The 16415-nt window shown below is 33.0% G+C and overlaps 1 protein-coding gene across 1 annotated transcript in view; it reads left to right on the forward strand.

The window, feature by feature from the left end:
- Window positions 1-16415, forward strand: part of DMD (dystrophin) — a 2224438-nt gene that overhangs the window by 873002 nt on the left and 1335021 nt on the right. Inside the window, 1 exon segment of the mRNA XM_033201414.1 lies at window positions 4200-4370. Coding sequence (XP_033057305.1) covers window positions 4200-4370 — 171 coding nt within the window.

The raw sequence follows: 16415 nt of genomic DNA on the forward strand, positions 1-16415 counted from the left end.
TTGTCTGTCACCTCATCTTAGACAGAAATAAAAATGTCCATGTTTGAGAAATAGCTAAGGAGAGGCATATTTCTTGTATCTCACCCTGAAAGTAGATTGAAGGTTATATCTTGAAGATATTAATTGCAAATTCCTTATCATAGAAAGTAAATTTTAGAATTAAATTGAAATCTGAAAATAACCATTTTTGTTAGTCGATAGTCTTGTTTTTATATTTTAAAAACCCTCTAATTTATATTTGGTATGTTTTAAACAAGTTTGTTGCCATCCTATAACAAAAGATTCTCCTACTTTGTTACAAAATAAGGAAACAAAATAAGGAACACTGATATTCAATTGATGGGAAAGCATTATGATAATCTCGAAATAAAATACATTTCAACTGCTTGTTTGGTCTACTGGGGTACCTTTGGAATGAGATACCTTTGTATCCTCTAGAGAAATGTATCATTGTTTTAAAGATCACCACAGAGAGAAAAGTTGTATGTGCACTGGATATCTCATTCCAGTGCTTATCCATTTTTATAGATGCCAGTTATTTCATATTTAACATCAATTATGAAGGGCTGAATAATCTCTAGTCTCAAATGTATTAGAGATTGAATAATCTCTAATATTAATCCTAATGCTACAGCTTCAGTTCTGGAAATATATTCTTTTTATAATTATAAATTATAATTAATAAAATAAATGTATGTTATCATTGTAAATTACAGATTTTCAGTTTATAATTTGGCCTGTGTGACTTTATACTAAAATAATGTATGGATGAGTATTTCTTAAATTAAGAAAATACACATTTTGGTAAAGGGGAGTTTCCCAGTTTACTTTTTAAAATAGAGTTGTTTTGTGTGTGGACTTTTTATTTGTCAAGGGAGTTTTTACAAAATCATTGCAAGAGTAAATTTAGCATAAAATAACAGACTAAATCAATTAGAATTTAAAACAATAAAAGTGATATTAGATGAATAATAGTGCCCTGAGTTGATTATTATTCAGAATGAATGATTCTCATAATGATGTAAAACCCTATTTATTCCTGAAAATACATATTTGAGAGCTTGTGTTTCTTCTAAACATTTGCCACATAGTAGTATCCTTAAAGCAAAATAAAAGTGTATGAAGGAATCATAATATCACAGAAAACAGCAAAAACATAGGCCAAAAATTTGTTTTTGAAGTAAATATTGATTTAGAAACATTTATGACTGAGGGATCATGTATAAATATCATCTTAAAAAATGCTGTAAGTCCTGTATTCTTTGGCTGAGAGTAAAAATATTGTCTGCATTTTGACTCAAAATATTTTCAACAGCAGTAGCTTTGTCTGATAAAAGCAAAGGCAACAAAGGGAATTTTATTACATTGTTCTTTTTATTTAAGAAGGAACCCTTCTGTTTTAATCATCTTCAGAAATTACATGGTTGTGTCTGCCTCAATTCAGTATGCATTACCTTTTTGGAGTAATCAACTCCAGCTGCCATAACAAAATAAAATAAACTTGATGGCTTAAACAACACAAATTGATTTCTCCAAGTTCGGGAGCCTGGGAGTGCAAGATCAAGGTGCTGGTCCATTTGATTCCTGAAGAGTACTTTCTTCTTGTCTTACATTTTCACTGTATTCTTATATGGTGATGAGTGGGAGAGAAATATAATTTATTAAGAGATACTAAACCTAGCACTATTGATGTAATAATACCTATAATCCCTTTTTATTTCTCTATGCTCTGATTTTTATGGAAATATACATAAATAGCAATACTAATATCATCCCGTAAATACATTGTTAACTTCCTGAAACAATGACTACTAAAACATTTTACTGCAGGTGGCATTCTGTTAAATGTGTCCATTCCCCACATACACACAAAAAGTATAAAACTCAGTTTTCCTTAAGATGGCAGTGTCTCCTGTTTTTTAAAAATGTATTTAGCTGGAAATAAACAAAATGAAATAAATAAAAATCAATAATGCATTAGCTCTGGGAAGATAGAATTTCTTTGACATATTGAATCTGGAATCATTTTTCTACCAGTAATGCATAGGAAAAAATATGCATAGAAACACACCGTAAGGTATATTTTCTCCCACCCCCCATGCACCCTTACAACACAAATAAAATTCTTGCAGTCAAAAGGGCAGATGCTTTTACTTAGGAAAAAAAAAAAAAATAGAAGGGAAAATCTGTTTTAAAAAAATGAATTTACAGCCTCAGGAACTAAATGTTTTCTAAATGTACACATACCTCTCCTAAAGAAAATAATGAATTTCGTTATTGGAATTGGACTTGTTGTCAGGGTTCCAGAATATTTATTTTGATTGTAGCATTTTAGATGCTTTATACATATTTTCATCTTTGGCGTTTTTCTTGCTCATAGCTAGATTCTTGTTTCGGTTGTACACACAGACACACACACACATATATATGTTTGTATGTATATATGACTGATATATATATGACATACATATATATATTTGTGTATATATATGTATCAGTCAGTGGTACCTATTATGCCTAGGGCGTGATGCACAAATGCTGGTGGTGGTATTGTTTTAACCAATTCCATTACAATTGAAATTAATCTGGACTCTACCTTTCAGATCTCTTAGCAACAAAAGCCAATCTTGTCCGTGTTTTATTTATCTGTAAGGTAGTAAAATAAATGTAAATAAAGCTTTTGCTCTGTACATTCAGGCACAGTTTTTTATTGAACCATCCCTAAAGGTAAAGAATGAGAATAAAGGAAGGGATTGAGGTCTTACAATATGTCACGCTCTCTCAAAATGTTGTCTGGTTTTACCCTCAGAATATTCCTGTGTTCTATTAATAAGTATAGTAATCCCATTTGATAGATGTGTTAACAGAGAAAAATGAGGTGTTCTGCCAAAAATCATACTCAAGTTGTGAGTCCACTAGGTATTGTAGAACCTCACATACTTATATTCCATCATGCTGTTTCTACAGAGCCAAATATTTATATCTACTTTCAGATTCCCAGTCTTCATGACAGAAAATAGTTTTTTTAAATATATATATATATATATATATATATATATATATATATATAGTGAAAACACATAACAACAACAACAAAAACAAAAACAAACAAAAAAAAACACCAGGAGCAACTTTTAAGAGTTTAAACTCTTTGTGTGTAAATTCCACCAGTTATAACTTATAATTAATGATTTGCAAGTCTTCATTCATTCCTTTATTCCATATATAAAGCATATTTAGCAAACCCTTTCTTTGTTCAAGGAACTTTCAGGGGCATAGGGGAGTAATCTAAAGATGTGTGAGGCAAGAAGATTTGCCTTTAAGAAATTATAATTTACCTGGCTTTTGTTGATGATTTGACTGCATTTAGTAGAAAGATATGCTGGGCTTTTTATCAAACCAACCAACTGAAAATATTAACAAAATATAGGCACATCTGACAAGGTGGTGGAGAAATACAAATTTATTCATTTCTTATGTGAGAATATGGATAATTTGCTTTTGAGGTCTTGGTATCAAACACTGAGAACAGGAGTACAGGATCAAGTCATGAGTTTTTCTATTAATGGGGATGAATATTGTCTTCGCATTCATCTTTTTGTTCCTATTGGATGGCAAAATTGTGTTTAAGGAGGAAGTCACCTATTCACTGTATTGTTTTTGAGCAGATGTAAGACACTTTAAAGATGCAATGAGGATACAATTGATAATTCTAGATATTACACAAATACTTTTACCTTTTGAGAGAATTAATCTTCTGTCTTCATTTCGGTTCCTTACCAGCATGAGCAAGCCTCATTTGTATATAGAGGATCGTAAACCTTCTTGCCATATTGTTGACAAATGACAGTAAGTTTTCAGTGAGAAATGAGTTTTATCTTCAGTTTGACTTGTATCATTTTATTTATCGTAAATTTTGGCCATAAATTTTCTTATATTAGAGAAAAATTCTTATAGCTTACTTTTCTACCATGACAACATACAAGACCCTATCTTTTGGACAGACGATCTCATCTGCCCTAGACAATTTTTATTCACTCTGAATATTCAGCATATATGATTTTATAAAATATTATTTTAAAACCTGTAAGAAAATAGTTATTTTAAATAAAAGAAATATAAAAGTTCCAAATAAGTGGTTATAACTAAATTTGAATTAAAGAGTAAACTAAATTACATTTTATTATACTTCTTTTCAGGTAACAGAAAGAAAGCAACAGTTGGAGAAATGCTTAAAACTGTCCCGTAAGATGCGAAAGGAAATGAATGTCTTGACAGAATGGCTGGCAGCTACAGATATGGAATTGACAAAGAGATCAGCAGTTGAAGGAATGCCTAGTAATTTGGATTCTGAAGTTGCCTGGGGAAAGGTAAAACCTGTATCACCGAAGGTTATTTTGAACATGCGTGAAAACACATAGTAATATGATTTTGTAAGGAAGTATTAGCATGTAGCAATAATAGCATTATAAATATTGTTTCATTTTCCCTTTCTTAAAAATCATCTGTGCTTTTCAGGACCATGATAAAACCAATGATAAGCTTAGCAAGAGTCTCTCCAAAGCTTCCTTAGAATTCAGTAAATTATGAATAAGACCTTAAAAAATACAAAGGTCATTAGTCTGAAAATTAGTCCAGAGATGAGATCCTATAATATACTGGCTTGCCTAAGACGATACTGCCCAAATGAATCCCACAGTCATGAAGAGGACAAGGACACAGAGATTGAAGACAGTTGGGCTAGACAAGACTTGCAAGATTAGCATATTGCCAAAGTCGCATTTCAGGAAGAATCTCGAGGTGTCTATGCAGGGGCTATCATTCCCATCACCAAATGACAAAGGGGCTCCTGTAATTGTTAGCTGTTAAATTCTTGCCCTTTCTCTGATGGGCAGTCATTTCATGCTGCTTAGAACTTAAGTGAAGAGACTCGCAGCTTAATACTTTTTTTACAGTTTATTCATTACCAGATTACTGGAAAGTGTGTTGCTATAAAGAAAACAGGTGATACTGATAACGTGTTTTACCTCAAAATTTGCCAATGTGTTAGGCCATTTACACCCACTTGATGTTTTAAAATTACCAAATTAACTAGATGTATAAGAAGTTTGTGCTTTATTTTTAATTCAATGTGGCTATCCAGATTATTCAAAGTTGGGAAATTTTCAGTACATTAGGCAAAAACTTACAATCATATAAATGAGACCCAAACTGAAAACTGTCTTTATGTAGATTCAGAGAACAAGTAGTAATATATTTTGTTACATAAAATATTTTCACATAAATAGTAGTGAATTAAATTGTCTTTCTTCTCTTTCAGAATAAATTTAATGTTAGATAAGATACTGAATTATAGTTATTCAGGATCATATATGAGATTACTATAGCAAGGAAGATAAAGTATATACAGGTTAAAACTCACAGTAGCCTTATTTTTTCTTATCATTCAAACATATTACTTGAGGTACTTTTGCATTAGCCTCCCCATGAGGGAGGCTATAATCATTCAAATATTATAAGGTAATGAATTTTGCAAAGGTTTCTAGGTTATCCTTGTCATATAGAAGGCTTGAATAGTCTGGAGAATTATCTGCTTGTTGAATCTGCCTGGAAAATATTTTTCATAAAGTCAAGGAGCAGAGGTAATTTGAGATCTAGTAGACAAAAACAAAGCTTAGAAAGCTGGAATTTATTTTCTTTCTTTGTAGAATAAAGATAATTTATCACTCTATCTAGATCTTTTGAAACTCAAAGCTGTTAATGACATACTCTAAAATCTCTTACTTGTCATATAAAAAGTATATTCATTTGCATCTAAATTACAGAATTTTTTTTACCAATTTATTTGGAAGGTGCTCATTATTTCTTTAAAAATAATAATCATAAAAGAAAAAGATACGCCCTGCAGATCTAAGTCAGTCACATTTATGGTAATCATTCTAATAATTTAGCATAAAATTCAAACTCTCATATATGAAACCCCATGACTATTGAGTACATTCTCATTTCTCATGGTTTCTTGGTAGGTGGAGAGCTTGATTCAAGCTATAAGTTTCAACTGCTGTTTCAAAAGATAAATGTAAATTTTTAAAAAACTAAATTAAATTCATTTAAATGCAATACATTAAATGTAGTTGCCAGTCATTCCAAGTATTTGGAATGTGACTGCAGAAAATTCAATATCTAGAGTCAATTTCTTTATTATTATTTTTAAAAAATTTTAGACAATTTAATTTATATCTACTGAATTTCTCTCAGTTGCATTGACCTAAGAACATTATTTTGTATGAAAATATTTGAACATGTAGTTTAAAATATTCAAATACATGAAAATGTCAATTACTCATGAGTGATTATTTGACCTTTAGTTTATCCAAACAAAGCATAATTTCAAGTACATTGACTATAGCTAAATATTATCAGTTTTATCTTAAAGTATCTGAATTATACTTAATATAAAATTCCAGAAAAATTATTTAGGGTGACTTAAAGAGATACATATGGCACAACTTGACAAGTCTAAATAAATTGGAAAACTAGGAAAAGGAAAGTTATAGTAGATAAATAATAAAAAAAACAAGTGCATAGAAATATATCACAATGTCTCATGGGTGGTGGAATGGACAGGGAACAATAAAGTCACAAATTGACACCAAGCTTCCTAACAGACAACACCAAGAGGTAAACATATTTATGAGACCCAAAGTTTCTCAATTATTAAAATAAGAATTAAAATAATTTTAACTTTACTAGTAGTATGTTAGCTTTTTGCAAGAACTTAGTGCCAGAAGAAAATAAATGGGAGGGTCATAAAGTGATAACAAGCTGATTAATATTCTTATAATAAACAATAAGAATGTTTGTTTATTTTTTTTCTACCAACATGGCTCCATGCAATAGAAAACTTTAGTGCTAAAGGGCCATTCAGGAAAAGCAATCTTATCAGAGGAAAAAATATTGGAGCAGAAGTCTAAAGTACTCTAGCAATTGTTTTCAGATTCTTAGATTCTTTATTTTATTAATTTTTAATTTTGTATGGATACATAGTAGGTGTATATATTTACGAATTACATGAGATTTTTATACAGGCATGCAATACGTAATTATCACATCATGTAACCTTCCGTTAATATGCTTTCCTGCAACTGAGCTTTTAAGTAGAATTAGGCATCAGAGATTTGAAGTTATTTTCTCTGAATACAGAAAAAATGTTTCTATATCTTTTTCCTGGAAAGAAGTCAGATTATTTCTAGCTGATAACACATTTGTATACTTGGCCCTATATCTAATTGGAAAGCAGGGTTTCATATTCATGTGTATGTCATAGTACTAGAAGCCTTCAATAGCTAAAAATTTTTGCTAACATAGAGTTTTGTGTTTGAACCAGTCACAGAGAAATTGGCTATTGAGCCTTTTCGTGCCAAGCATAACTGAAGAAAGAAAACTCACCATCAACAACTCAAAATATGTTGACTTCTCTAGGAACCTGTATCAATCTCTCAGTGAATAGATTTATTTGAAAACACAGTTGGGCTATTGCTTTAGCTATAAAAGCTATTGAAAATAAAGCTCAGTAGTACTCTTTTGATGATGGCAATCAAAAGGTGAAGTGAGAACGTTTTATAGGGGGCATGAAGTATCAAGTACTGAGTGTGATGAAAATTAATATAGTGGTCAATGATAATACTAAGTCTAAATGTATTAGTTTTTCCTATGATTTGAGAAAACTAGAATTCACTTTTCAAGATCAAAATTAGCAAAGGATTTGGAGGTATTGCTCCAGTTGGAGAATCAGAAGTCACCTTAAAACAATATAGATTTTACTAATCTATAGTAGTATAGATTTCATAAAGTCTTCATGTGACACAAAAGTTTTAGGGTTTTGATTTGTAACTAACCATGTTATATAATTGAGAAATTTTGCTATCCTAAATTAGAAAAGTATCAGGATATTTAAAGTTCAATTCAATTTTTCTTACATCACAAAGCTGAGAAAAATTAATCTAACATTAAAATCAGATAATCAGTCTAGTCTTCCATGGTCTGGCTTATTATATTCATGTCATCAATGCTGTTTATCAGAAATCCCTGTCATGTCAAATCAAGCCCTTCCACAATGATCTAACACTTGAGATTTTATGAGAAAAAAAAAAAAAAAACTGGATTCTCTATACTCATTTCACCTCCTTACCGTGGCTGTGGGCAGGCCCCAGATGCATTGTCTATAATATAAACTATGTTGGTGACCACCAAAGCAGTCAGGCATTCTTGCTGTTTCTCCATTTCCTGCTAGTTTGTGTTATTTAATTAATTTAATAATATTTCATCACCTATCTATGGAGCCATAGTCCATGTGAAAGCAGTTTTCCAGTACCACCAAAATTCTAAATAAGGTCCCATCAGAACTATCATTTAGGCCTACCATAAAATACACAGAATTAATAAAATGAGACAACCATCATAGTGTGAGCAATACTTGAGTCAGCCGCATGCACCTTCACAGCAGTATTACTAGCATTGAGATGAATTATTCCAACTTGTAGGGAAACCAAATAGATACTGAAAGGAAGAGTTTATTCTTATTTATTTATTCTGAGATGGAGTTTCGCTCTTGTCACCCAGACTGGAGTGCAATGGCCCGATCTCGGTTCACTGCAACCTCCGCCTCCCGGGTTCAAGCGATTCTCCTGCCCCAGCCTCCCGGGTAGGTCGGATTACAGACACCCGCCACCATGCCCTGCTAATTTTTTGTATTTTCAGAAGAGGAGGGGTTTCACCATGTTGGTCAGGCTGGTCTCAAACTCCTGACCTCAGGTCATCCACCTGCCTCAGCCTCCCAAAGTGCTGGGATTACAGGTGTGAGTCACCGCACCCGGCCAGGAGAGTTTCTTATACTGGCCAAAATATCAGTTATGTTCTTTATAAACTGGGCATAGGCTTAGGGGGCAATTCACCATTTATTTTCTAATGCTGTCCCCTTTAAAAAGGAAGGGGAAGGTTGCTTAAAATGATGAAAGAGATGTTATAAAAATCAAGCTTCTTTAGAAATATAGTAAAATTGGAAACACCTTAAGTGTTGCAGGGTGATACCATTTACAAAAAGGATAAAATATGTAGAAATATACGTTATTAAGTTAATATATAGTAAAAGCAGAAACATGTGTGGGAAGTAATATAAACTGAATACAGAACAAGAGCTATCTCTGTGAGGAAAGACAAAAGAATTGGGTGGGATGTGAACAGGACGCTTAAATGATATTTGTAATATTTCATTCCTTAAGGTGTGTTATGCGTACAGAAGTAATGATTACATCTGGTATACTTTCTGTGTGTCTAAAATAACATATAAGAACATAAGAAAACATACAAAACCAAATGCTTGGGATTTTTCCTTTTGGAAACCCCACTAGCCAGGTTCTGTAAGATAATCTTAGTAATTAAGGAACACCTACTTGATGAGAATTACTGGTTTCAAAAGAGCATGCCCACTGTTCATCTGGTTTGGCTAAGCATTGGCTAAAGATTCTCCTGATTGAGCAACAGGACAGGAACCTAGCAGATTAATTTTAGCAAGATGAATAAGGAACATTGTCTTCCCAGTTTTTAAACAGGATGTTTCTATGTTTTTTTTTTTTTTACTTTATTATCTATGTTGAAGCATGATTGACAGATTCTTATCAATGATTCTCGTGTGAAAATAGAGTCAAGGGAATGAATAGCGCAAACTGAGAACTGAGAATTTTCGTCAAAAGTTAGCCTGTGAATGGGCAGTTTGTGTGGCAGCAGTGACGTTCTGCTATCCTTAAGATCACTTCTATTCAGAGAGAATCGTTGTTAGAGAGGACAGATCTGTAAGTCACTGGGTGAGGTAACATCAGAACTGAAGGTCGTCTGAAAATGATCTTATTTCCCTTTTTGTAAACAAGACAAGTGTGCAAAAAGCTCCATATCCCTTTCTCTGTTTCTCGGTTACTTTCTTTTTTAAATTACTTTAGATTCAGGGGTTACATGTGCAGGTTGTTACATGGGTCTATTATGTAACAATTCTAAAATTCATATGGAACCAAAAGGAGCCCAAATAGCCAAAGCAATCCTAAGCCAAAAGAACAAAGTTGAAAGCATTACATTGCCTCACTTCAAAATATACTACAAAGCTGTAGTAACCCAACCAGCATAATGCTGTTACAGATACAGACACATAGATCAATGGAATGAATAGAGAACTCAGAAATAAAGCTGCACACCTACAACCAACTGATTTTTGACAAAATTGGCAAAAATAAGCAACAGAGAAAGGACACCTTATTCATTAAATGTTGCTGGGATAGCTGGCTAGCCATATATAGAGGAATGAACTTGGACCCCTACCTTTCACCGTATATAAAAATTAACTCAAGGAGGATTAAAGTCTTAAATGTAAGTCCTCAAACTACTAAAAATCCTAGAAGAAAACCTAGGAAAAGTTCTTCTGGACACTGGCTTAGGCAAAGAATTTATGACCAAGACCTCAATGACAAATGCAACAAAAACAAAAATTGACAAATGGGACTTGATTAAATTAAAGCTTCTGTACAGCAAAAGAAACAATCAACACAGTAAGCAGATAACCTCCAGAATGGGAGAAAATATTTGCAAACTGTGCATCTGACAGAAGAATAATATCCAGAATCTATAAGGAACTTAAACTTGTCAACAAGAAATTAAAAAATAAAAAAACACATTAAAAACAGGACAAAGAACATGAATAGACACTCCTCAAAAGAAGACATACAAGCGGCCAATAAGCATATGAAAAAATCTTCAACATCACTGATCATCAGAGAGATGCCAGTTAAACCCTAAATAAGATAGCATCTCACACCAGTCAGAATGGCTTTTGTTAAAAAGTCAGAAAATAACAGATGTTGATTGCTTTCATAGGGTGACCATGATTAGATTTGTAATAGTCATTCACTCTCCTAAGGATTTCAAAGTCATGTGGGTCCAGGATCCTTAATATGAGGATTAATGTTACCGTGGGAACCATGAAAAGAGCTGAGCTAGTAGGAGCCATATCAATTCTAGCCAACTTCTTGAACTTCCTAATAGAGAACAACGCCTAAGAAACTCTCTCACCAAGAAGAAGGTAAATTAATTAGAGTGAGATAAATGAGAGCAGAGATGGGTGAACTATAATTGGTAGGCCTAATCCATTCAGCCACCTTCTTTTGTACAGCCATGGGCTGAAAATTGTTTTTATGTAAAGGGTTGGAAAAAATTAAAAGAAGAACTACATACTTCAATACACATAAAAATTATTAAAAATGCAAACGTCAGTGCCTATACATAAGACTTTATTGAGGTGTATCAATTTATATTTGTTTATTTTTTCTGGCTGCTTTTATGCTAAAACAGCAGAGTTGAATAATTGTGACAGAGACTACATGGCTCACAAAGCCTAGAACAACTACTGTGTGGCCATTTACAGAACATATTCAAACTCCTGAACCAGAGGAAAGCTAATATAAAAGCAGTGCCCTGTTTGACCCTAGAATTTTGCCATGTCCTCTTGAATGAGCATCAGAGGTTTGGCATTTCTAGGATCCTTTCGATAGGCCAGGGGCATTGTAGAATTGGTCTTTGCTAAATAGAATGATTCATCTAAGTTTTCTTCCTGCTCAAAATTCAATAGTCACACATTCCAAACCATAGATACTAGAATGCTTAGCCCTTCCAAAAAATACTGGGTGGTGCATGACACAATTTAAGATGTTTAAAGATACCATCTACTTGAAGGGATTTATGAACTCAAGAATATCTTAGGTATTCTAATTCTTAATGAGCCCACAGAGAAAGAATGGGAGAACTTCCAGAAGTAGCTAGGATGTGGTCAGTGTTGACTAACTGAAGGGACAGCTGCAAGTAAGAAAACTGTCCTGTCTGCCCTTACTCTATGACCATGCTTCCAAATTACAGTTATATATAAAAAATAAATAAATTTTAAAAGTATGCCAAATTGTTTAAAAGGTAAAGAAATTTTTTAAATTAAAATGACAGGAGGAAAACCATTTGAGAATATTAACAAATGAGATAAAAGATTGATGATGAAAATTGAAAATTTAAACTATTAATGCTAATTGGAACTTCCCACAGCCACATAACCCTTTCACTGTATTTTTAAATTCAATCTTCTTCAATCAGAGTAGTATTAAAGAGGGTAAAATTAATGTTAAGATTTTAAAAATAAGAATCACTCCTAGCTAGCTGCATGGTCCAGACAACAACAGTGCCACGAGGCAGCCATCACAGTGGTATTTATCACCCCGTAAATGTTTAGATACTTTTCCTTTTCTGTTAATGGAATTTTCTCGGCTGAGGTGAGAAACACTGATAGCTATAGAATAGAGATGATGGAAGGAAATGGCAAGGCAATCTACAGGAGATTACTACTACCTGAAGAGTTTGAATACCGTAACTGCACAAGTTCCTTGAGCTGTCATGATACCCCCTACTCTCTTGGACTGTTTTGTAGGCAATAATATTTCATTCAGCAGAAGGACAGGGAAAAATGTCTATTTTGCTCACTGATATTTCCCATATACATAAGATATTGCCTGACACATAAGACTTACTTATGAAATACCTATTTAAACATAACCTGCAAATTAACAGTTGAAAATTATAATGACAAAGCAATTCTTAAGAGAAAAAATGCTGATGTGAATCTAAAATTTTACAAGTTTTAGAACAAAATAATCACGTGATCAAATGTTTCAGTTTTATAGATGGAAAAATACAAGTCCTGGTACATAGCGAAACTGTAACTAGAATCCAATAGCCTGATTTCAACAATTTTTTCCACTATACCAGATTATCATAAGAAGTCTTATTTTCTAGTGATTTTAAAGTAATCTAAGCTTAAAGTAACAAAAAAGCCACTCATTCACAGTTAAGAATGAAACAAACCATGGCTAAATTTCAAGAGCAGACAATGTAAGCCCTCATTAAAATAATAAAATGAAAACCTGTGTATCTATCATCGATTACAGTCTGTAGTCTGTCCCCACTGGTGTGATTTTTAGATTTCATATATTGTTTGTTAATATCTTAAAATCACTCTGATTAGTTGAGTGTAAGTAAATCAATCTGAATATCCCATTAATGGCCAATATTGTTTAGCATATGAATTGAGCATGAAAATATAACCACAGGAAAGTAAATATGTATGTGATTAATTGGGGGTTTACTTCCCCGATGATCATCACGTTTGGGAAATACAAGCTTTGACAAAGTCTAATCTATATGATTTTCTGATTTAATCACTAACATTTTATTTCTAATGTTGTTTTAATCATCGAAAATTCCAGCTCAGTTAAATAATTTAGTTCCATTAAACCCCTAAATATCCATGGTGTCATCTAAAATTTCCACTGGTAGAATAAGATTTTCTGGAAAAAAAATTTGGTCCTACAGTATGTTCATCCTACCGCCTGTTTTATTAACAGTAGTCTTAATATGCCAAGAGTTGCCTGAGAGGAACACACACACACATACACACACACACACGCACACAAAAATGGTATTAATAAATTTAACTCAAGGTGTTAAGTGAAGAAAAACTATGTCTAAATAGCCACTTGTTTAACAAGTTACTGTGTTTTTCACATTTATTTTGGAAACAAAGTTTGATAATATTTAACATCAGGAAGAACAATTACTAGTTCCTCAATTATCCTTTCGCTTTCAGTTTACTTTTAGAATTTAATGACTGTCACTCAATAAAAACTTAGAATGCATCTTCTAAGTTTGCTGTTTGCCTGTGGTTTTCAACATTGGTTGCACATCAGAATCACCCGAGAAACTTGAAAAGTATACCAATGTTTGGAGCCCACTTCCAGAGATTCTGATTTAATTGGTCTAACTGTAACCAGCTCTCTTATTCAGCAAAGTTGAGAATCACTAGATAATGTGATACAAGATCCACGAATTTCAAGTTGTCTGATGAGAACTGAATTCAGCTCAGTCAACCAAGTCTTGTGTATATTTTTTTAAACAGTCATCTTTCACAGTTTAAAGAGATCTGGTTTCTGGTCCTACATTATCTGGATAACTGCCTCAACTCGTCACTCCTCTTAGCTATAAAAATATAAGAACTATTACTTACCCTAAAGTCTGTTATACTCTCATTCCCATGAAAAATTACATATCTTCTTTTTTAAAAGCAAGCAGAGTAATTTATCTGTGAAGTGAAATAACACTAGCAGATCATTAACTTAGTGCAATGAATGCATCAAGCAGCTGTTACTTAGAAAATAGAACATCTGTTAAATGCCATTGGAGTCACTATTCACTGTCATTATAGTTAGAGCTGTTATTTCTGTCCTGTTCATTCTGCTTTCATGAAATTCTTCTTTAATAATACATTATTATTAAAAAGTCAATACATATTGCTATAGAATCCACTATTTAATGTTTTATGTTCTTTTTGAATTTATCATTGTATTATTCTGTCACATTAGCCTAATAGTAAAATATGTCCTAAACCTCTGGCTATGATAGAGTAATGTTGGGGGCTGAAAAAGCAATTAGCATCTCATTTCCTCATGTTTAAGACATGTTAGATTGTGTGATGCACCACTGATATGACTACAGCTGCTGAGAATTAAAAAAAAAAAAAAAAAAACCTACCACTTTCAAGGTAAACCTAAATTGTATGTTACATCTCAATTTCCGAATCCTTAAAATGGGACAAATGCACATCTTAGAACTGCAGTAATATGGCAATGTATTCCTTTTCTTTCCATGAATATGTTACGTAGCTAAAAGGTGAAAGAACTCTCTCCTGTTCCCTGTGATCAGAAATGGTATAATATTTGCAAATACTAAGTGCAGAACTCACTTGGGTAGGGGGACCTCTCAAGATGCCTTTTATGGGTGTTTTAGTTAGTCTTTTATTCATATTACAGGGAACATGCGTAAGAGAAAGGAATAGCTAAAATAAGCCCAATTTATTTGAGTCCTAGTAAAGGGAGGAATCTACAAGGAAATGATGTTAAGGTACATAGTTAAATAAATGTGGTGCTGATTGAAGATAGGCTCTAGAGAACAGGAGACTCTTAAGGTAATAAAATTTGGTTAAAAAGAGGGAGTGGGCTGGGCACAGTGGCTCACGCCTGTAATCCCAGCACTTTGGGAGGCCAAGACGGGCAGATCACGAGGTCAGGAGATCAAGACCATACTGGCTAACACGGTGAAACCCCATCTCTACTAAAAATACAAAAAAAATAACTGAACGTGGTGGCGGGTGCCTGTAGTCCCAGCTACTTGGGAGGCTGAGGCAGGAGAATGGAGTGAACCTGGGAGGTGGAGCTTACAGTGAGCTGAGATTGTGCCACTGCACTAAAGCCTGGGTGACAGTGCGAGACTCCGTCTCAAAAATAAATAAATAAATAAATAAATAAATAAATAAATAATAAATAAATGATGAAAATAACAGGAGATCAGACAGAGAAGATATCTTAAGAATATAAGTCCCTGAGAAATTCCAAGAAAATTTGTGGAAGGTATTGGAAAACTTGTGAAAATGTGAAATGGGTGGAGGAGAGAATGGAGGTTAAATGAGCTACATTTCTTTACCTGAAGGAAAATATTTGTAAAGGTGTTCCTATGGGACCAGATAATTGTTCCAATAATTTTTACCGTTCTACCATTAAATAAAAATGATGAAAAATGCTGATGGTATAATCAGCAGAGACCAATGGAGAAGGTTTTTCCATTTTGCTACTGTGTCAGTGAAGTGAGTTGATAGCTGAACCCTGAACCTAACATGCCATTTTAAATTTCTACAAGCAATTAAACTTGTAGATATGGGGAATGAATGAATCAGAATGCATTCTTCATCCTTCCCATCAACATGGGATGTGACTTCACTGGAATAAATTAACTCATTATACTCGTTCTTTTATAATAGGGAAATTAGAGTAGCATTTACAAATTATTATGGCTAAGAAGTAGACAGCAAATTTGTTTGAAATCCTGGAAGTTAGTGCTTAGTATTTGGACTATTTATACTCGAGCTATCAAATGTTACAAAGTAACATATGGAAAATAAATAATATGTTAGACATTGTGGCAATTTATAGTTTAATTGGACTTTACTTATGTCAGACATTTTCCCCTCTATCATAAAAACCTTTAGTGCCAAGCATATAGTTTGCCTTCATCTTCTCTCGAACCTCCTGAAGGTGGACTTACAATCATGTCATAGGTCAAATTAAAACTGAGTGTACACAATCTTGCTTTTTCTTCAGACTTAAAATCGATCCTAGCAGCTATCACATTACTACATGATTGAAAAACCTAAATTGTCTGAGTTACGATTTAGTGAATTTAGTCATTGAATTTGAACTTGCTCCTTCAGAAGAGTAGATCTTCCA

Source organism: Trachypithecus francoisi, unplaced genomic scaffold (genome assembly GCF_009764315.1).
Source record: "Trachypithecus francoisi isolate TF-2019V2 unplaced genomic scaffold, Tfra_2.0 Lachesis_group6, whole genome shotgun sequence".
NCBI classification, from domain to species: domain Eukaryota; kingdom Metazoa; phylum Chordata; class Mammalia; order Primates; family Cercopithecidae; genus Trachypithecus; species Trachypithecus francoisi.